The sequence below is a fragment of the Arachis duranensis genome, chromosome 5 (assembly GCF_000817695.3).
Source record: "Arachis duranensis cultivar V14167 chromosome 5, aradu.V14167.gnm2.J7QH, whole genome shotgun sequence".
NCBI classification, from domain to species: Eukaryota; Viridiplantae; Streptophyta; class Magnoliopsida; order Fabales; family Fabaceae; genus Arachis; species Arachis duranensis.
The window spans coordinates 89,127,842-89,146,586 of NC_029776.3; the positions used below are offsets into that span (position 1 = coordinate 89,127,842).

Here is an 18,745-nt window from a genome sequence, read left to right on the forward strand (position 1 = left end):
AAAGCAAAACAAAACAAAAGGATTGAATAAGGGGTTGGATGGTGACAATATTGAACTACACGAGAAGAAGTGCAAAATAATTTAACTTTTGCTAGATAAATGACGTACAAGTTTCTACTAATTCTTTCAAAATCTCGACCATTTTTCTTCACAGAAACCAGCCTCAACGAAACTATATGACAAATCTAACCTCTGCTGCCAAGATTCTGGATCATTGTTTGGTAGAGAAGGAACTTAAACGTGTTTGGAACTTAAAACGTGACAAATCTAAGTAAACGTTTCCACTTGCATTCATTCGTTTCAGAATTTAGATTGGTATTGGTTTGGTTGGTGATCGATTCCTCATATTCCTACCACTGTCAAATGTCATTGATATTGCCATTCAAGAATCAAGTTACTCCTCTGTTTCAAGCACAATTTCCATTCACTTCACACCTCAGACTGCATTTCAATACTTGGTATTTTAAAAACACCAATGACATAACATGTGCTCTGGAATCTGAAATCTTCATGATCTCTGTTCATACCAAACACTAGTTGATCCTGGGGTATCTACTACAGTATTACAAAAGTGCTTGAATAAAAATACCTTCAAATGGTGTACACGTTTATGGCTTCAATATTCACCACGAATGCCTGATATTCTAACAAATTCTGCAGCTCCACAATAATGCAACATATGATGCATATGTCAGAAACGAATGATGGATACTCATCACATCAAAGCGAAGGAACCATGAAACTTACAATTTATCTTCGTTCAAAAACGAAGCGTATTCAACCCTCAGTAATGCCCTTAACAAAACTTAATTCACGACATGAAGTTAACCACCTTCAGATGCACCAATTCTTAGAAAATCTTTACATCTGGGCAGAGAACTTCCCAGAATCAGCACCTAACTGCATCAGCCAATCATTTAGACTAGCTGAAAATGAAATTTGCAATCTGTTTACAGAGAGAATCATAGCAATTAAATATCCATATCACATCTCAGGCTCAAGAAGTCCTCGAGCACTATGTCAATCCAATCTGTCTAGAGTCATATGTTCTGGTTGATGGTGGCATTCATCACACAAATTCTAGTAGACTGATATATTTCATCCTTCAGTCATGATTGAGAAAAGAAACCCTGCAAAAGAAAAAATGTGAACCGATAATTGAGCTGTTCATTTGCAATTAATTTTCCACAGGAACTTCAAATAGGCAGCAGTTTATCCTAACCTTGAACTACACAAAATTACAACTCATTCATCCCAAGAATTGTACAATCTAATCTGGCTGAGCGCCATATTTGTTCTACCTACAAGTAAAGAAGTGATTCCTGAGCATCATGGTTGAATTAAAAGCTTGAATGAAATAACTATAAACCACAGGTATTAAAAGCAACATATCTCTGAAACTTCCAACTAGAGGCAATTATTTAAAGTTAACAAGTGACACTGCCTAGACATTTAAGATTTTTCCTAAAATATCTTCTTTAGACCAACATAAAAATTCTAAAACAAGATACAGATCTCAATAACAGAGTGGCCTCATCCCTCAGCAACATAGCAGAACATAATCATATTTTTGGGTGTTAAATAGTTGCCACCAACAACCCCATCAATATGTATTAAGAAACCATAATTTTCAGCGATCTTTCCGCTAATATTTTTGCTAAGATTATTTTGGATATAACACGAAGTTCAACTTACCATCTTAGGAGGTAGATTATGTGAAGACGAGAATACAGAAGCCAAACACCAATTGATAAAATATTTAAAAGCCCCCCTCCCTTTCTTTTCCCTTTTTTCTAAAGAAATTTTATTTATGGATGCTTCAAAACATGTATATATGCAGTTAAGCTACAAGGTCCTTGTATCTTATACAAATAGATAACATAATCCAGTCAAAATAAATAACAACCAGCAAAAGGCTGAGAGCTGAGATCAAATATAACTCATCAAGAGAGAAACTATGAATTCACCTGCAATTCATAACATTGTCAATCAATGCAAATCACACTGTCACCACTTATCATGGCACCAGGATAATTATCATCAAGTATAAGGGAAAATGAGGCTACATTCACACATTAATTTTACATTAAAAAAACATGAATACACAACATTGCTGTGTGCCAAATTCAAATTTGAAACCTATGTACAGGAAACGTGTGAAGCCTGGTAGTCTGTATATTAAACCAAACAATCGTTTGTAGTCACCTTTGGGAAAAAGCAACACACGATGACCTCAAAAATTGAGCTATGAAATTTATCAACCTTGTAGCACCTTGCAGTCTTCGCGTAGAGAGTACTTGAAATATTGACTAAAAGCATACAAACGATGCAAGCCATCCACCATTAATTGCAATTTCATGTACGCAGAAGGCACTCTTCAGGACCACTTCCACATCTGGAAATACAGCAAAATATAAACAATCAAGGATCAAGGATAGGAGTGGTGAATATGGAAAATAGAAAGTAAGACAACAAAAGTAGTATGAACCAGAAAATTACCATATTGGATGTTCATTTGGCAGATGATATGCGATGCAGAGATGAAATCCAGCTACTTGAAGGGCCAACTTTACTGCCTTGCCCATGGCCAGGGTTAACAGCATCGGAGGACGGAGCAGGCTTCAAGGAGTTCCTTTTTGAAGGACCAGCATGAGAATGGGAAGTAGAGGGTATATTTGCTTCACCAAAAATCTAGGGGAAAAAATAGAAGAAATTGAATAATTCTAGTTAAACATATTTATCTATTCTATAAATTTAAAACAGAGAAATATGTAACCAAAGAACTGTGACTTAATTATTGCACCAAGAGACTTCATCTAAGATGACTTACATTCTTGTCATTCTTGTCGAGTGGATTTTTAACAGCAGGTGGTTTAAACTGAAATTTAACACCAGAGCCAGTGGCATTGCCTGATTTAATGTGCTCTGTAGCATCACCTGAAAAAACCTCAAGATCAGTATAATAGGAAATATACAAGATATTTTTTTATGCAGAAGAACATTAATTTGAGATGCATCAACCTCGATGGTTGTCAAAGTCCATTGGTGTTGCACGACTGTTGCTTGCTCCCGGGACCACCTGCAACATTACAAAATATAGTACTGCCAAAAACATATGGGAGAACTCAAAAGTACATGCGTAAAAGCCCAAAAGGAGAAATTACTTACAGATGAGTGAGCCTGGACTCTATTCTTTTGTGCCTGCTGGTACTTTAAAATAGTCCAATCAAACACATAATCAAATTCAAACCCTGTGATACACCAGCAAACGAAACAGGAGGAAGTTAAACCTAAGCGCAGAGATGAAAAACATAGACGTGCCAACTTTACTACATTGGGACATGAAGTCTGCACAGGGAAAGACCATATGTGCACAAAAGGCATCTTTTAAAATCATAGATTTTGCAGCAGCTTGAACCATGCTAGTGTTGATTAGTGGACAATAGTAAGCATTAATGTGACGAGAGCATAAAGACCGCATAATCTGTAAGATTCTATCTCATGCAATATTAGGAAGATACATTATTGTTCGGAAAATTGTTTGATTTAAAATTATTCACAAAGGCCAAGAAATAGTCACCTTCCCGAGCAAATTGTTCCCGAAATAGGCGCTTCAAGAATCCATAGTCAGGTCGCTGATCAAAGGTCAGAGAGTGGCAGTAATGGAAGTATGAAGCAAACTCTACAGGATGAGATTTGCAAAGAACCTATAGAAAATAACTAGAAAATAAGAACCGTTACCAAGTAGGGGTGGACAGTACACTTCAAAACTTCAACCACTTACCTCAATAGGGGTTGACACTTTCTTCTCACATATTTTGTCATACTTCTGCTTCTTTGTTGCAGCCTTTAGACCTTGCCAAGGAAGGCTAAACACAAATATTTGGTCATTTAGAAGTTAATACATTCCATTATGCTTCCCTCTAAAGGAAGATGAGACAAATGCTTGTGTAACAAAAGAAGCAGCAGCAGAAGAAAGTTGTACCTTCCTCTGAGAAAGTAGAGAAGCACATATCCCAATGACTCCAAATCATCCCGCCGACTTTGCTCTAGAAGTAAAATAGAACAGGAAAAAGTTAATTCAGCTTATTTGCAATGAAGCAGTTAAATAACTTCTGACGTCAGACTTACCAATCCCAAGATGTGTATTGCAACTTGCATAGCGTGCAGTCCCCGTTAAGTTTTTGTTCTCCCTGAATGGGACAATGAGGGATGAGAGGAGAGATGCAGAAGGAAAGAGATACACACAAAAATATTAAACAATCTTCAAGAAAGCTGCTTAAGAAATTGGTTGGATTCTGACAACAAACTTATAGCCAGATGAGTGACAATTTCACATCAAACCGAAATTTGAAAAGTAGAAGGGAAAAGATAACTGAACCAAGTCAATGGAAGAATTATAGAAACCTGTAAGGGATGTGGCGATTGGTTGTAGAGTCCCGATATCGTTTTGCAAGCCCAAAATCAATTATGTAAACCTGACAAGTAGAACAATTTCATTATGCATGCATGGTGCCTTAACACTGACAAAGTGCTGAAGAACAGAAGTGTCACTCAATTGCTAAAACCTAAGTAACGCGAAACAGCGTTGCAGCAATAACCGTGTAGCTACCTGGTTTGCTTTCCGACCAAGTCCCATGAGGAAGTTGTCAGGCTTTATATCTCTATGTAGAAAACCTTTGGAATGCACATATTCTATTCTAGTCATCTGCATCCCAACAAAATTAAGCGAGAGTCAATACCAAACGCGCTCTTAGCATCAGAATACATAACACACAACAAGATTTATAATAGTGATGCACGTGACAAAATTTTCAGCAGAACTGTATAGCAGATAAAGAGTGCTAAAACAATTCATCCGTTTCAGCTGGAAAAAAATAAACAAAAATAAAACAGGTAAGTGGTTAATTTTCTGGGAAAGTGGTTACCCTTATAACTAAAAAATAAAATAAAAGAAGTGAAAGCAAAGCAAGGTCACCATTTGATCAGCCAACATCAATACTGTCTTCAATGAGAACTTCCTTCCACAATACACAAAGGGATCCTCAAGACTAAGCCCAAGCAAATCCATCACAAGAACATTATCCTCCCCATCTACACCAGACCATCTTATGCTAGGAATGCCACCTACATATTAAGAAAATAAAATCTCAAAAGTCAAAAGTCAATTCTTTTGTTTTTCTTCCTCACTCAGAAAATAGCTTAATATTTCCAAGAAAAAAAAGAAAAGAAAAACCATACTTCCTCCTTGGAGAATGTTGTAAAGCTTGGCCTCATAAAGCAATTGAGGATGCTTCGTTTTAGTGTTCTCCTGCAACAACATCAAACCAAATCCCACCAAGAGAAAGTTAAGCAGCATGAAAATACAAAAAATTGCAAAGCTTTAACAACCAGAATCACAACAAACAACGATTAGCTCAAAGCAACAACCGTTTTAAAAAAAAAAACAACATGCGCAACAATCAGATACGCAAACAAAGGTCTAGCAGCTAAAATTATTCGGAAAAATAAAACTATTGAGCTGAGGAATGGAGCGTACGATCTTGACGGCGACGATCTCGAAGGTATCAACATGCGTAGCTGCGGAATCACGAATCGCAATTCAGAAAGACAGAAGATTAAAAACAAAAAATCAGGAGAGTGAGGAATGATGAGAGAGAGACCTAGGTAGATTTCGCCGAAGGAACCGCTTCCGATCTTGCGGCCGAGCTTGTACTTGGAGGCGATGATGCGTTCCATGGTGAATGAATTAAGAACCCTAAAAGAAGGAGTTTGAAAACTATGGGATTGGGAACATCAATTAAAAGAGTGCGAAGAACAGGAAGCTAGCCACGACGATAAAACAACTTCGATCTGAGATATGAGTGAGACCCTGGTGGCTGCTGCTCACTGCACAGGGATAGTTTCGTCCTTTCATCTTGTTTCGGGATGGATCAAGTATCAGCAATACCCAATGGGCCGGGTCGATTACGTAGCCCTTCAAAATTTTTGTCTGATATTTTTATATTTAAATTAGGGGTGCACAGACCGGTTCTGAACACTTTAGGGACTAATTTGGTGTGATTTCATCGAGTTTAGGGTCGGGTAAGTGTCTCAAAAATAGACCCGATCATTATTTCGAGTCGGGTCCGGGCCATAGTTCGGGTCATCCGAAGTCGGCCCGGTGGCCCAGTCATCATACACAATTAATATTTTGTGTTATTAGTCATTATAAGACTATAAGTTAATGTTTTATGTTTAAAATGCATAAGACTTTAGACTAATGCATAATATTGTGTTATTTGTATTGATTTAAATATTTGGTATTATTAGACAATATTAGTATTGATTGTAGTTTTGCTTTAGTATTGATTATGGTTATGCTTTAATTTTAAAGAAGAGTTGGTTCTTGTTATATTTTTCTAAGTGAATTTTACTATGTTAAATAATGGTTGGAGTCTTGGAAATTTGGATATTTTTACATGCTAGCTTACAAGAAGGTATCAACGTAATGTAATGTTAACGGCCCGATTTTTACCCGGTTTTTACCCGGTATAATTGTGGCCCAAAAGTGTATTGGTTTCATCAGGTCTAGGGTCGGGTTCGGGTCTAATAAATAGACCCGGTGTATATTTCGGGTCGAGTCAGGGTCCCATTAAACCCGGCTTCACCCGGCCCATATGCACCCTTAATTTAAATTAAGTTAATAGTCAAAATCGTCCTTGAAACATACCTCGATCTTCATTTTCGTCCCCAAAACATAAATTTAATCAAAATCGTCCTCGAAAGATTTAAAATCAATCACATTAGTCTTTCCGTTTATTCTGTTACTAACAACGTTAATTTTGTTGACGTGGCACATTAGTTTTTTTTTCTTTTTGGTCATGGGTTGTTAAGCACAATAAACAGAAACAGAACCCTAACTACCTAGAACCCCGACCTATCCGTACCCACCCCGAAAATCCCTCCTCAACCCATTTGAGTAGCTTCGAGCCTCCATTCCCGTCCCGCTGCAACACAACCCCCGTAATGGTGGTTCTTCAAGCTTTACGCTGCGCATCGTCTCCAGTAACCACCGCCGTCATCACCGGATGTTGCAGAGATATCACGTCTTGCCTAAACGTTAACCTCTACCATCTATCAAGAGTCTTATAGCCCTGCTCCACAGCTGCTGCCACTGCCGCATCAATGGTATAGTGCTTGCTTTCCACCCCTAATCCAATTCGGTTAGCCGCATCACAGAGCACTACTTGCGGAACGCGGTCGTCGTTGCGCCGAGGAGGACGAATTCGAACTTCCGTCGTCGTCATCGTCTTCTAAACGATATTCCCGTTTGGTCTCCGCCCCTGAGCTGAGCTTTCTCGGACGTATGCTCCTCTATCCGTGGCTCCTAACACTATTTGTTGCTATCCCTGTTGCTGGTTCTGTTGACGCTGCTCAATCCTTGCTCCCCAACGACTCTCGACGTCGTGTCGGATCACTATTTTGAGTTCAGGGGGCAGGTTAATCGTCCAGCATTGCTCCAGTGCTCCACCAAGTTCCATGGGTATCTTTCGTGCGCCAATCTATTTCCCTCCCTTGGCGTTCAAATGAACCTGAACCTGTTAACCTCCCCTGCCAACTGTTGGATGTCCAACAATATTGGATCAATGTCCCCAACCCTGCTATTCGAATTCAAATTCTGCACTAGAGAGAGAGAGAGAGAGAGATAGAGGGTCAGTTTGGGGTTTGGGTGGGTTGGGGTATGGAAATAGATACTGATGGGAGTTGATGCGAAGGCGCCAATGTAAGTGAAAGCGGGAAAAACGACATTGACGAGGAGCCAGCAACTGTTGGAACTAGCATGGAGGCTGAGACCCGTAGAGGATAAGGAGAGTCTGTGATCTCCGGGTCGGGTCGTTAGGTTGGAGCTCCAATTTTCTAATGGTTTGAATTTTGACAAAAAAAAAACTCACGTGTCACGTCAGCAAAATTAACATTGTTAGTGACAGAATAGAAGGAGGGACTAACGTGATTAATTTTAAATCTTTCGAAGACGATTTTTATTAAATTTATCTTTCGGGGATGAAAATGGAGATCGAGGTATCTTTCAGGAACGATTTTGACTATTTACTCTTAAATAATTTGTTAAGAATAAAGTGACAAATAAATTCCTAAATAATGATATTTCATACAAATTAGTTCTTAAAAAAATATCAATAAGTCCTTTAAGATAACAAACGTATGTTAGTTTAAATTAAGATCTTCTACCTTAATAATAAGTGTTAATTTAAAGGTAATATATCTATATCTACTATTAAAGACGTTATTGATATTTTTTTAAAAAACTAATCTATTCAAAATGTAAATTCTCAAAAATTTATTTATCGAACTAAGCTTCATTGATATTTTGGGATTTATTTTATTTTTATTTGTTTTTATCTTATTTTATTTTTATTTGTTTTTATTTTTTGTAAACAATGTTCTATATATATATATATAATTTTAATTTTATAATCTTTAATCAATCATCAATTTTAATAAAAAAATTAAATAAAAAAAAATAAAAACCGACCACAGTTCAAGATAAAAATCAGTTAATAGTGAAGCGATTAAAATATCAAAAAAATGGGTCAAACAATTTGTTAACTTGTAAATTGGTTTATTTTTTAGTGGTTAATCAATTTAAAATAATAAATTATAAAAAATTATATATTTTATTTTTATATATAAATTTATTATTTTATTATATTCAATTCAATTTCAATTGAATTCTTATTTAATACATTTAACTCTATCAATTCAATAAAAATTTAGAATTCAAAATCTTTTAAAAAATTTTATTATTTGATATTTTCTATCCCAATATATTAAAAATTTATCAATTACGAATCTGAATTTTACGAATCTAAATTTTATTTAAGAATCTGTACTAGCAAAATATTATTACATGCACACAAAAACAAAATTTAAATCTACTTAAATAACCAATTAATCTGACTACTCCACCAACCAAAACTAGTTAATACACTTTAAAATTTATACCAACCTTCCTCAGCTTGTCCATGCAATGTCTCGCTTCCAACTACCTCCACCTGCGACCAATCATCCACAACCAGCCCCCACCATTAATACTCTCATCATAAATCAGCTTCCTCCTCCCCTTCGCCTTGGCTTTTTTATTGCATCACTTTTTCATTTATACCATGGTTAAATATTATTTTACAAATGTTAAATGAGTTTTTTTTTAATTAAATTTGATAAAATTTGGTTCGGATTACATTCAAAATATATAAGCAAAATGATTCAATCAAATGTAATATAGTTTGAATTGATGAATTTCTTTACTCAAAATTGATATAAATTAAATCAATTGAGAATAAGGCATGACCATTTTCTCCACGTAACCTTTACAAGACACAAATAAACAAAATTTTATAATTTATATGATATATTATTTCTAATTTTTTTCCATTGGCAATGATAAAATTGTCTTCTTTGTCATCTTCCTAAACACAACATTTAAGGTGTTAATAACATCGTTGTATGTTTTTTTTTTTTTCTCCCCAAGAAAAATCCAAGGTTCTTTGTTAGATCTAGAAATTTGTACAATAATTAATGTTATTTCCTTGCACGCCATCTATTTTTTGTCTGCTTGCTCTAGTTTATGGGTGTGTTTGGTTATGCTTAAAAAAATTCACATATTTGTATAAGTTTATAAAATAACCAACATTTAAAAAAAAAAAATTCAAAGTATTTTTTTAGAAAAGAAAAATCAAATTACAAAAGCGATTTCGAATAATTAGAACGAAACGAGTACCCTAATTAATTTGTCTACACATTTTCCTCTATTTCATTTTCAAGTCATCTTAAGCTTGGTTAGATTGTGTATGAAATTGACTCATGAGAATAATAACGCATCATGTTGAATGTTCACATGGTTTTATTGGATTAATTGAATTCCATAATATGTTTGGAGACTGGTAAACAAATCTTATATATATAATCAAAATTTCAATACATCTTTAAATGCATTTTATCCTAAATGGTATAATAATTCAGGTGTTTAAAATTAAAGCCTGAAGCAGGTGCTAAATTCTGGTCCTACTTGATGAAATTGGAATGAAGCATACTCCTAAACCTTGATTTTGTTATTACATGCATGTTTCTGAATTTAATAAGCATTTATAGAAACATTTATAGACATCCATTAAGTGTTGTTTGGCTTTTTTAAGTGGAAAAAGTTTTTTTTTTAAGAGAAAATTTTTTAATTATATTTTAAAAACAATTATTTGTCTTTTTTAGAAACCAACAATATCTTACTTTAAAAAATAAAAATAAAAGAAGTTTCAATTATTTTTTTGCCAAAAATATCATTTACTATTATCAATAAATACATTTATATCTTTTTTTTTGTCTCTTTAATCATAATTTTTTCTCCAAATTCTATTTTTTTTTTCATATTTTTACTTAATATATTCTCTTCGAATCCTAATATTCGATAATAATTATTTAATCCTAATTTTTCTTCACATATATACTTGTATATTTTTCCAAATTCTAATCTTCGATAATCATTATTCAAAAGATGAAAGATATTTTACACTTGTAAATTATACATTTAGAGTGACTTATAATAATAAAGAATAAGAGATTTTAACATACAATAAGAAAGGAAATAAAGATGAAAATAACCGAAAAATTACAATGCACAAGGCAGTATTATTCAGTTCATGAAGAATAATTAAATCACAAAGTCTGAACTCTGAATCCCACAAACAAATTAAAAATATTGAGACAAAAGACAAAACAAACTCCCGCATGAATAGATTCTGTCTTATAAAAATTCACATGACATATGACATATGACTTAAAATTATATTATAAATGAGTAGATAAATTGATATATTTGATTGAATTATCTAATAATTTATAATATAATATTCATATAAAGATACCATGATTGAAGTAATTATGGTTGATTTAACACTTATTAGAACTGTGTCTTAAAACATTCAGGAGGCACTTGACCATTGAATCTCTTGGTATCTTTGCAGTAATCATAGATCATGTAATTGTTTCTAACCCAATTTAACTGACCCATCTGTGCATAGCTTAATTGCTTGTAAATGGGTGAAGTCCACCAATTAGAAGGGACATTAGAGGCACAATTGTTTATGCTAATTGGTCCATTCCATTTGCAAGCCCTTGCTCTGAAACGGTTCAACCTTGCAATGAATGGTGCATTGGTCCAATTAGTCTTCACCAAACCACCCCTTGTGGCCCAATCATCTGCATTCCATAGGCTTGTGTATACTTTCATTCCTTGCTTGTTTGGGTATGCTATGCCCTCCTCTTCATTGTTCATAAAAACTCTAATCGGTATGCTATCAATATACCACCTATTTTTTTTAAGGAAAAGGGAAAAAATAATTAAACACTTTTACATGTTTCAATTATGCTTATGAAAATTAGGTCAAACTAACTGATTCAACCGGATTAGTTTCAATTCAAAAAACTTATTGCAAATAAGGTAAAAAATTGACAAATCGGTTAAATTGAATTGATTTTAATACAACGATGAATTCAAAAAAGTTATTTTTAAAAAATATATAATAATTTATATATCAAATTTAAGATAAATCTTAATACTTAGAAAAAAAATATAGAGAATGCAAAATTTCTTGAAAAATGACTTGCTATTAAATGAAATAAACAAATTAAAAATTTTTGGACCAGTTTAATAAATTATCCTTTTAAATCTGAATCATCAATATATATAAATAATAAAAAGTTAACATTTTGTTTAACTAACAAAAAGTATAATGGTGAAACTCAAATACAACAACTTCAGGTGAAGTTGATAACTGAAAGTTGTTAGATAAAAATTTAATCAAATCAATCAACATAAAGTTGAGTGCATCTAAATTTTTACCGTCGTATTTTCATGACTTAATTCTCTGCTTTGTTCATCCAAAAAGTGTGATAAATGAAATTGATAAACTTACACAACTTGAGTGGGGTTCCAATGAATGGTGTAATTGTGAAAATCAGCGGTAGGGTCAAACCAAAGGTAAAATTGTTGCTCTTTGCTTCCATTTCCTTGTGTATATATGTTTGTGTGGACAATATATGGTTGTCCTGAAATGTTGCCTAAGAACTCAAAGTCTATCTCATCATGTTGACTTCCTGTAGAGGATAGCTTTACCCATTCCAACAATAAAAAAAATAAAATTATTAGTGACAGATAAAACGGAACAAAATCAATAATTGTGTATCCAATGAACTACTTACATAATAGGCTGTAACAGTTCCTGCAGAATTATTAGGTACCAGTTTGATTTTCGATTCTATACTTCCAAATAAGAATGGTATCTTTGTTTGAGCAGCAGAACCTGAAATTATAACTCAACCCATGTTTTCACTTCGTTAATTACAATTTTTCTCAATATTAATTTTCAAGAGAAATGATTGAGAATTTTAAATTATTTTTAATAGATTTTTAAATAAAAATTTTAAAATATTTTTTCTTAATTGTTTTTCTCTCTTTTTTTTTCTCTTTTAAAATAGCAAAATTCTGGAAATTAAATCGGTAATTGAATTAGTAAAAATGAGAGGTTCACATGTTTAAAGGTTTAAATAAGTAATTAAACGGATGAGTATATAAAATAATATATTTATGTATAAAATATATTTTTTAGTGTTTATTTATGTATAAAATATATAATTTAAAAAATATTTTTTTATATTTTATAATTTTAAATTATTTAACCGTTACATAATTAAATTGGTTCAATAAATCTCAACAACTGGGGAGATTTCGGGGAGGAATCAAGTGAGAGAACATAAGATAAGAAGACACCACATCCAACTTAAAACCTTAAGGTGTCAAGTAAATGGGTCTCTCATCTTATAAATTCCTCACTCTTCCATGCTTTCTTAGATGTGAGACTAACTTCAACACTCCTTACACTTGCAACACTAACATACTCTTGATATCGTTTACAATATATTTTTTATCCTCAAACACTACATTATTCCTACGTAACCAAATAGAATAATTAACTTATTAATTAGCAAAGAAATATATATAGAATTATTAGAAATAACAATAATTGGGTGCATGAGAAGCACATATAGTTGATTATTGTATACCTGAAGTTTGATCTAACACAAGCTGAAGATCTTCACCCTGAATTGAAGCATGTTGGGTACCCCATGTGAGATACATGCTTTTACCAAAGTTTGCATCCACTATGATAATCCCTCGTGCCATGAAAAATATGAACAACAAAGCCAAAAACATTTTTTCGGATGCTGCTGCCATATGTATATGTGTTTGATGTATGTTTTATATGGAGTTGAAAATTTGGTCGTTTGTCTTTTGGTTCCATCTAGATCACTTTATATATATATAGCATGCTGCTATATATTATAAAGATGAAAGATGAATTAAAAATTTAATTGGTTAGTTTCCATCCGAGTATATTATTAACCTTTATTTTCATAATAGTGACATTTGACATTCTAATTAAAGTATTGCTATAATGTGACTATGTGATGAGAGCACGCAGCCTAGTAATTAATAAAGAACAATATTACGTAATGTATATACGAAAATTCAATCATTCGTATAAAATACATTTTGAAATATAAAATACACATCATATAAATTGAATTAAACAATATATATATATATAATAATAATAATTAATTTAGTAATTAATTTTTTATGTGCAAGTAATATTTTTTTATAAAGATTTTATGTACGTTCTAATTGTATTTTAAATTAGAAGTTTGTTTCCATATACAATTATATATTACACGAATTAGAAAAAGTGTATGTCACAATTTGATGTCTGATATCATTAGCTTCACATATCATCAAATTCAATAAGCAGATGATATATAGCAGGTATTTTTTTGAAAAGTAAATTTTGAATATCTAGTTTTTTTGTACATGATCATATTGAGATTTACTTTAGGAGATTACTATCCAAAGAGAGTTAGGCTTTCAATTTTAGTCCAAATAAAAATATGTAGAATGGTAATATTATATGATTCAATTCCGCTATGTTACTAAGAATCTGCCAACTTCTGCCAATTTTTATTTATGATTGTGTTTAATGAAAATATTTTTATAGATGTGTCTAATAAAAATATTTTTTTTTATGACTGTGTCTAATAAAAATTTCTTTATAGATATATTTTTTAAATGTATCTTTTTATATATGTGTTTAAAATATAATAATTAATTATTATTGTCAATAAATTGACAGATATTATATTAGTACCCTATACTTTTCCTATATGATTTGCATGAAAAAAAGTTGGTGTGTGAAGCTGGAGAGAAGAACGCGGTGAGAGAATAAGAGAATGTCGTGCATAGGACTATAGAGTTCAATAGCTAGTTACAGCTTCTAGTGTTGAGTCTTGGGAGTGATTTTCAATTCCATCACTAGTTCACTTATTCAATTGTCTATGAAGGAATAAAGTAAGTTGAAGGGTGTGTACTTAAATTAATATGGGACGTGCACGCCACATTGACCAACACAGAACATGACATACATGAAGAAAGTGAAAACCTTTTTCCTCCGATCCTTTCTTAAACGCTGGTCATGATTCTTACATGGAATATCACCGTCGCCCCACACCGTGACCTGGGGAGTCGTCGGTCGACACTGCTTTCAGCCGTGTCACCACCGCCGTTGAAAGCTAATGCTATTTCTCTTGGAGTGTTCATTATATCTATAAATTTACAGTATATCTATGTTTGATCTATAATTTACGAATATAATTCCATTAAATTCAATCTAATAAGATCGTATTGCGAATATCATATCTATATATGTATAAGATCCAATTTGTATGGCACCAAATAATAAATAAATAAATAAATAATATATATTGAATTTATATTTTATTTCAATTATATAATAATAATTAGAGGAGTGCTAGGGACCAACAGAATTTGTGAAGTTTAACCATTAATTAGCCATCATCAATATTTTTGATAGTGTAAGATAATATCTAATGATGTAAGATTAATCATTTTTCTTTTGATAGTTAAGTGCGGACCAGATTTCAACAAAATTGCTAGTCCCCTAGACTTTCTCTAATAATTATTCATATACATTGTATTTTTTTTATTTTAGAAAAATTAATTTCATCATATTTTAAGAATAAACATATCAAAAAAATAAAAAAGAGATTTTATTAAAGTGAAAAAAAAGTTTTATTAAATAAACTAAAAAAATTTATTATTTCTTATAAAAATAAATTTTTTTAATATATTCTATATCTAATATCAGATCTGATTTGTAAATATGTAATTTTAATTAGATCTAAATATAAAAAGTGCAAATTAAATTGATATTTTGACTGTATTTTTTTCGATCTATGAATGCTCCTAATTGCTGTTGAGCACTTAATACAGTTTTTTAAAAATAAAACACACGGGTCGGAGGCTCAAACACGAAATAAAATTGGGTGCCCAGTTCCAAAAATAACAGAGAGAAAAGGGCCAATGGAATCATATACAAAAGATAAAAGAACATACAAGTCCAACATGCCCAATCTCTTATTTGAACCCAATTTCATCAAAAGAGGAACTTTCTCTTTTTAATTGGTTGGCTCATTTATTTAAATAAATACTAGTGATTTGAATTATATTTTATATATGTACTAATTTATTGGATAATAATAAATTTTTAAATGAAATTTTGATTTGATTAGTCCAATTAGAATGAGGGATAGTGTGATATAATAATAATAATAATAATAATAATTAGAGGGATTGGAAAATTTGATGAATAGTATTCGAGGGAGAAATGATACCACTATCCTTTCTGAATCATTAACATAATTATTTACATTTCACGTAACACTAATATGAACTAGTTCCTCCTATGCGTTGCAACTCTCTTCTACAAGAAGTTGGACGAATTGAACTAAAATAACAAAGCATGTAATTAATTTACATTGATATACATTACTATTTTCCATCATTTTCTTTCTTTACATAAAAAAAAATTGAGGAATTTCAAAACAAAAACTAGAACATAACTATTCACAAAATACCAATGGCTTCCAAGAATTCTTATATATCCTATTTCTGAATGTGTACCCACATTCCTTTGCTAGGTACCCCACGGTGGACAACAAATAGCAAGTAATATCCCGGAGGAGCAACCTCACCGGCGGGCGGCGCCACGGAGGTTAACTTAAAAACCCCCTTAATAAAATCTTTAACAAAAGCTTCATTTTTGAGAACCAAAAGCCTTTGGCTCATAGACACTCCATGAGTTGTAAAAGGAGGGAAGTACATGGTAACTTTGATATCATTCTTGGTCAAATGAAATCCTCTCTTGACTGAAAATTGTGTCTCAAAGTTAACTCCATACTTCAAATCCTTGGTGGAAGTTTGTTCAATGATTTGAGGTCGAAAGTTGTCTAGCTTAGGGTCAAGATAAGGAGGAGAGAATCCTTCAACCCTAGTTTCAGTTGGGAACTTATCATGATCTTTGTAAGTGTCATGAGTGTTGCTACCAGCAACCCAAATCTTGCCATTAGGAATCACTGCGGAGGTTGAATGGTACATTCTCGCAATCGTCGTAGGCTTCATAACCTTAAATCTCTTTCCTTTCGCCTTTTCAGGACTATACAAGACCGGAGTCAAATTGGGTTGGTCTGCATCCCACCATGCAGACGTACCCACTTGCGCTCCATTAATGAACAAGATTTGTCCATTGGGGAGTATTAGGGCATCCCCCATGGTCCTCCTTGAAGGCATTCGTTCTGAGTCCCAGGTAGGGTTAGGGTCTGTGATCACCATCCTATTGCAATCTTGAAGAGCTGAAAGAAAAGTTTTTCTAGTTTCGGCTAAGAAAAATGCATTGGGGTTGTTGCCGCCGCATACCATGACTTCGGCGGTAACATTATTATTATTGAGGTTTATGGGGAGAAGGGCGGACATGCCGGAGGCCGGGTAGTTTCTCGAGCCGCCTGGGAGGACGGGGAAGGTGCGGACAACCTTGTTGTTGGTTGGATTGAGAAGGAGAGAGCGATTGTTGGAGAAAAGGAAGAGATTTCCATCAGGAATAAGGTGGACAAAAGGATAGAGATTGTTTTCATCAAGGTCTGAGGTTTCATAGAGGAATGGGAAGAAGTAGGGTTTATCGGTAATTTGACCTTCTACTTTAGGGAGGAACTCATAGCTAAAAGATCTGCGACCTCCTATCACTATGAAATCACCATTCGGAAGAATTGTTTGACTTCCATACCTAATAACACAACAACGTATTGTAACTAATATATTAAGCAAACCTAAAGAGACTCCAAACTTCTACTCAATAACTTGAAAAATTAATTATTCTTACTTTAACCATATTTTATAATTAGTAGTGTAGAAATAGCGTAGGGTACATACCATCTATCTTCTTTCAAAGCTTCATTATGTTCCCTCCAATCACAGTCTTTTTGGCAGTTAGGTCCACCATAGTATCTGATGGTTCTTGATCCATCTCTGAAACCGCCAGAGCTTATTAGGGTTCCATCAGGTGCAAGCCCTCCACATGAACACCATGGATCTGCCGTTACCTTCATAATCATTTCAAACATTCTTGTAAAACACACTCTAACAATAAGTTATATTTAATGGGTTTCTATAAGGGAAATTCTAATTTATTTATATTAAAAAAATAAAAATGTTATTCGTACACTAAAATTAACCACGAATTTATTTGTATATAAATACATGTGATTTAATTTATTTTTAATATTTATTTATATTCTAACATATATATTTTATATTGGTGACTGACTTTAGTAATTTATTATTTTAGTGTATACATATAACATAATCAATTAAAAAATAACTTCTAAATTCTTAACAAGTTATTTACAAAATCTTTTTGTAGATGCTTTTAAATTGTGAGTTATTGAACTTATCCTCGTCCATAAATTTTCTAATTATTTTTTATGCCATTAAAATTAACTTTTTATATAATTATTACTTATTTTTTGTTGGTCATACTTATATACAACTTTCAAAAACTTATAAATAAAAAAAGCAAGTATAATTATATATGAATATTCTTAAAACATTTATGGCATAGATATACATAGGAATTGTTCTTGAAAAGAAGAGAGAAATTAAAGAACCTTGAGTGGCCTAGCTTGATTTGTGTCAAGATCATATTCCATAGAATGAGCAAAGCAATCTTGTTTCATTTGGTAGGTGAATTCATCCATGAATGGAACACAAGGCACCCCCGGTGGATATTGGATCCTAGAGATGCGATAAATGGTGGCATCATACACAATAATCTTGTTTGTTGGCATCAAATTGATTTGCATTGCTGAAACACCCGAGTTTGGTGAAAGCAATTCCCATGCCCCATTGAAATCTGTCTCAAAATCACCCCTTGTAATTTCCTCATCAATAGTGGTATCACCACCATCACTTGTAGGGTTATTATTGTCATTATGATCATTTATAGGGTTAGTAGGGTCATTTATTGGGAAGGGTACTGGAAACCTTGGATCGGGATAAATGGGTTTGAACCTTGACTTGCGATGGTGTTTGTGGTGTTTGTTAAGTATGTTGCTATCTACGGCAACAAGGAAGAATAAAAAGAGAGTAAGAATCAAAAGAACTTTGTACAAATAATTTTCCATTGTTAGTTAGTTTGTGGGATATGGGTTTCCGTTTTTTTGTTCTTGGTACTTTAATTTAATTTTGGATGGGGATTTTTACTTTTTTTTTTGTTTTTTTTGGGGGGGAGGG

The 18,745-nt window shown here is 32.8% G+C and overlaps 3 protein-coding genes across 7 annotated transcripts; all 3 read right to left on the reverse strand.

Annotated features, from left to right (window-relative positions):
* Positions 1-268: 268 nt before the first annotated feature.
* LOC107490295 (casein kinase 1-like protein 3) lies at positions 269-5,875 on the reverse strand. 4 transcript variants are annotated; one of them, XR_008009474.1, is made up of 18 exons: positions 5,664-5,875; positions 5,540-5,580; positions 5,242-5,311; positions 4,979-5,127; positions 4,613-4,708; positions 4,408-4,478; positions 4,132-4,193; positions 3,986-4,049; positions 3,785-3,869; positions 3,581-3,707; positions 3,169-3,251; positions 3,022-3,079; positions 2,831-2,937; positions 2,500-2,691; positions 2,206-2,395; positions 1,223-1,301; positions 748-1,130; positions 269-654 (listed from the first exon to the last, which is right to left on the reverse strand). XR_008009474.1 is itself a non-coding variant. In XM_016111056.3 (15 exons), the coding sequence occupies exons 1-14, from the start codon at positions 5,737-5,739 to the stop codon at positions 2,512-2,514; spliced, it is 1,269 nt and encodes a 422-aa protein (XP_015966542.1). In that variant the 5' UTR covers positions 5,740-5,875; the 3' UTR covers positions 1,925-2,395; positions 2,500-2,511. The 4 variants fall into 4 exon arrangements, 1 of the variants encoding a protein (XP_015966542.1); XR_001592371.3 differs by having other exon boundaries at positions 269-1,130; XR_001592372.3 differs by lacking the exon at positions 1,223-1,301 and having other exon boundaries at positions 269-1,130.
* A 5,047-nt stretch (positions 5,876-10,922) lies between these two features.
* Positions 10,923-13,316, reverse strand: LOC107490237 (probable xyloglucan endotransglucosylase/hydrolase protein 26). Of its 2 annotated transcripts, none has more exons than XM_016111001.3 (4): positions 13,114-13,316; positions 12,253-12,353; positions 11,967-12,160; positions 10,923-11,360 (listed from the first exon to the last, which is right to left on the reverse strand). In XM_016111001.3, the coding sequence occupies exons 1-4, from the start codon at positions 13,283-13,285 to the stop codon at positions 10,952-10,954; spliced, it is 876 nt and encodes a 291-aa protein (XP_015966487.1). In that variant the 5' UTR covers positions 13,286-13,316; the 3' UTR covers positions 10,923-10,951. The 2 variants fall into 2 exon arrangements, with proteins under 2 accessions (XP_015966487.1, XP_052118322.1); XM_052262362.1 differs by having other exon boundaries at positions 12,253-12,365.
* A 2,750-nt stretch (positions 13,317-16,066) lies between these two features.
* Positions 16,067-18,393, reverse strand: LOC107490236 (aldehyde oxidase GLOX1-like). The gene is made up of 3 exons (XM_016111000.3): positions 18,121-18,393; positions 17,387-17,556; positions 16,067-17,240 (listed from the first exon to the last, which is right to left on the reverse strand). The coding sequence occupies exons 1-3, from the start codon at positions 18,313-18,315 to the stop codon at positions 16,067-16,069; spliced, it is 1,539 nt and encodes a 512-aa protein (XP_015966486.3). The 5' UTR covers positions 18,316-18,393.
* Positions 18,394-18,745: the final 352 nt, after the last annotated feature.

Excerpts from the sequence above, each read along its gene's own strand:
- LOC107490295 (XM_016111056.3), bottom strand. The coding sequence starts at position 5,739 with ATGGAACGCATCATCGCCTCCAAGTACAAGCTCGGCCGCAAGATCGGA. Across the intron at positions 3,870-3,985 it reads CTCTACTTTCTCAGAGGAAG|CCTTCCTTGGCAAGGTCTAA; the intron begins GTACAACTTTCT and ends ATTTGTGTTTAG. Across the intron at positions 3,252-3,580 it reads GGAACAATTTGCTCGGGAAG|GGTTTGAATTTGATTATGTG; the intron begins GTGACTATTTCT and ends GGTGTATCACAG.
- LOC107490236 (XM_016111000.3), bottom strand. The coding sequence starts at position 18,315 with ATGCAAATCAATTTGATGCCAACAAACAAGATTATTGTGTATGATGCC. Across the intron at positions 17,557-18,120 it reads ATCAAGCTAGGCCACTCAAG|GTAACGGCAGATCCATGGTG; the intron begins GTTCTTTAATTT and ends ATGATTATGAAG. Across the intron at positions 17,241-17,386 it reads GCTTTGAAAGAAGATAGATG|GTATGGAAGTCAAACAATTC; the intron begins GTATGTACCCTA and ends TTGTGTTATTAG.
- LOC107490237 (XM_052262362.1), bottom strand. The coding sequence starts at position 13,285 with ATGGCAGCAGCATCCGAAAAAATGTTTTTGGCTTTGTTGTTCATATTT. Across the intron at positions 12,366-13,113 it reads TGTGTTAGATCAAACTTCAG|TTATAATTTCAGGTTCTGCT; the intron begins GTATACAATAAT and ends ACATGGGTTGAG. Across the intron at positions 12,161-12,252 it reads GAACTGTTACAGCCTATTAT|CTATCCTCTACAGGAAGTCA; the intron begins GTAAGTAGTTCA and ends GAATGGGTAAAG.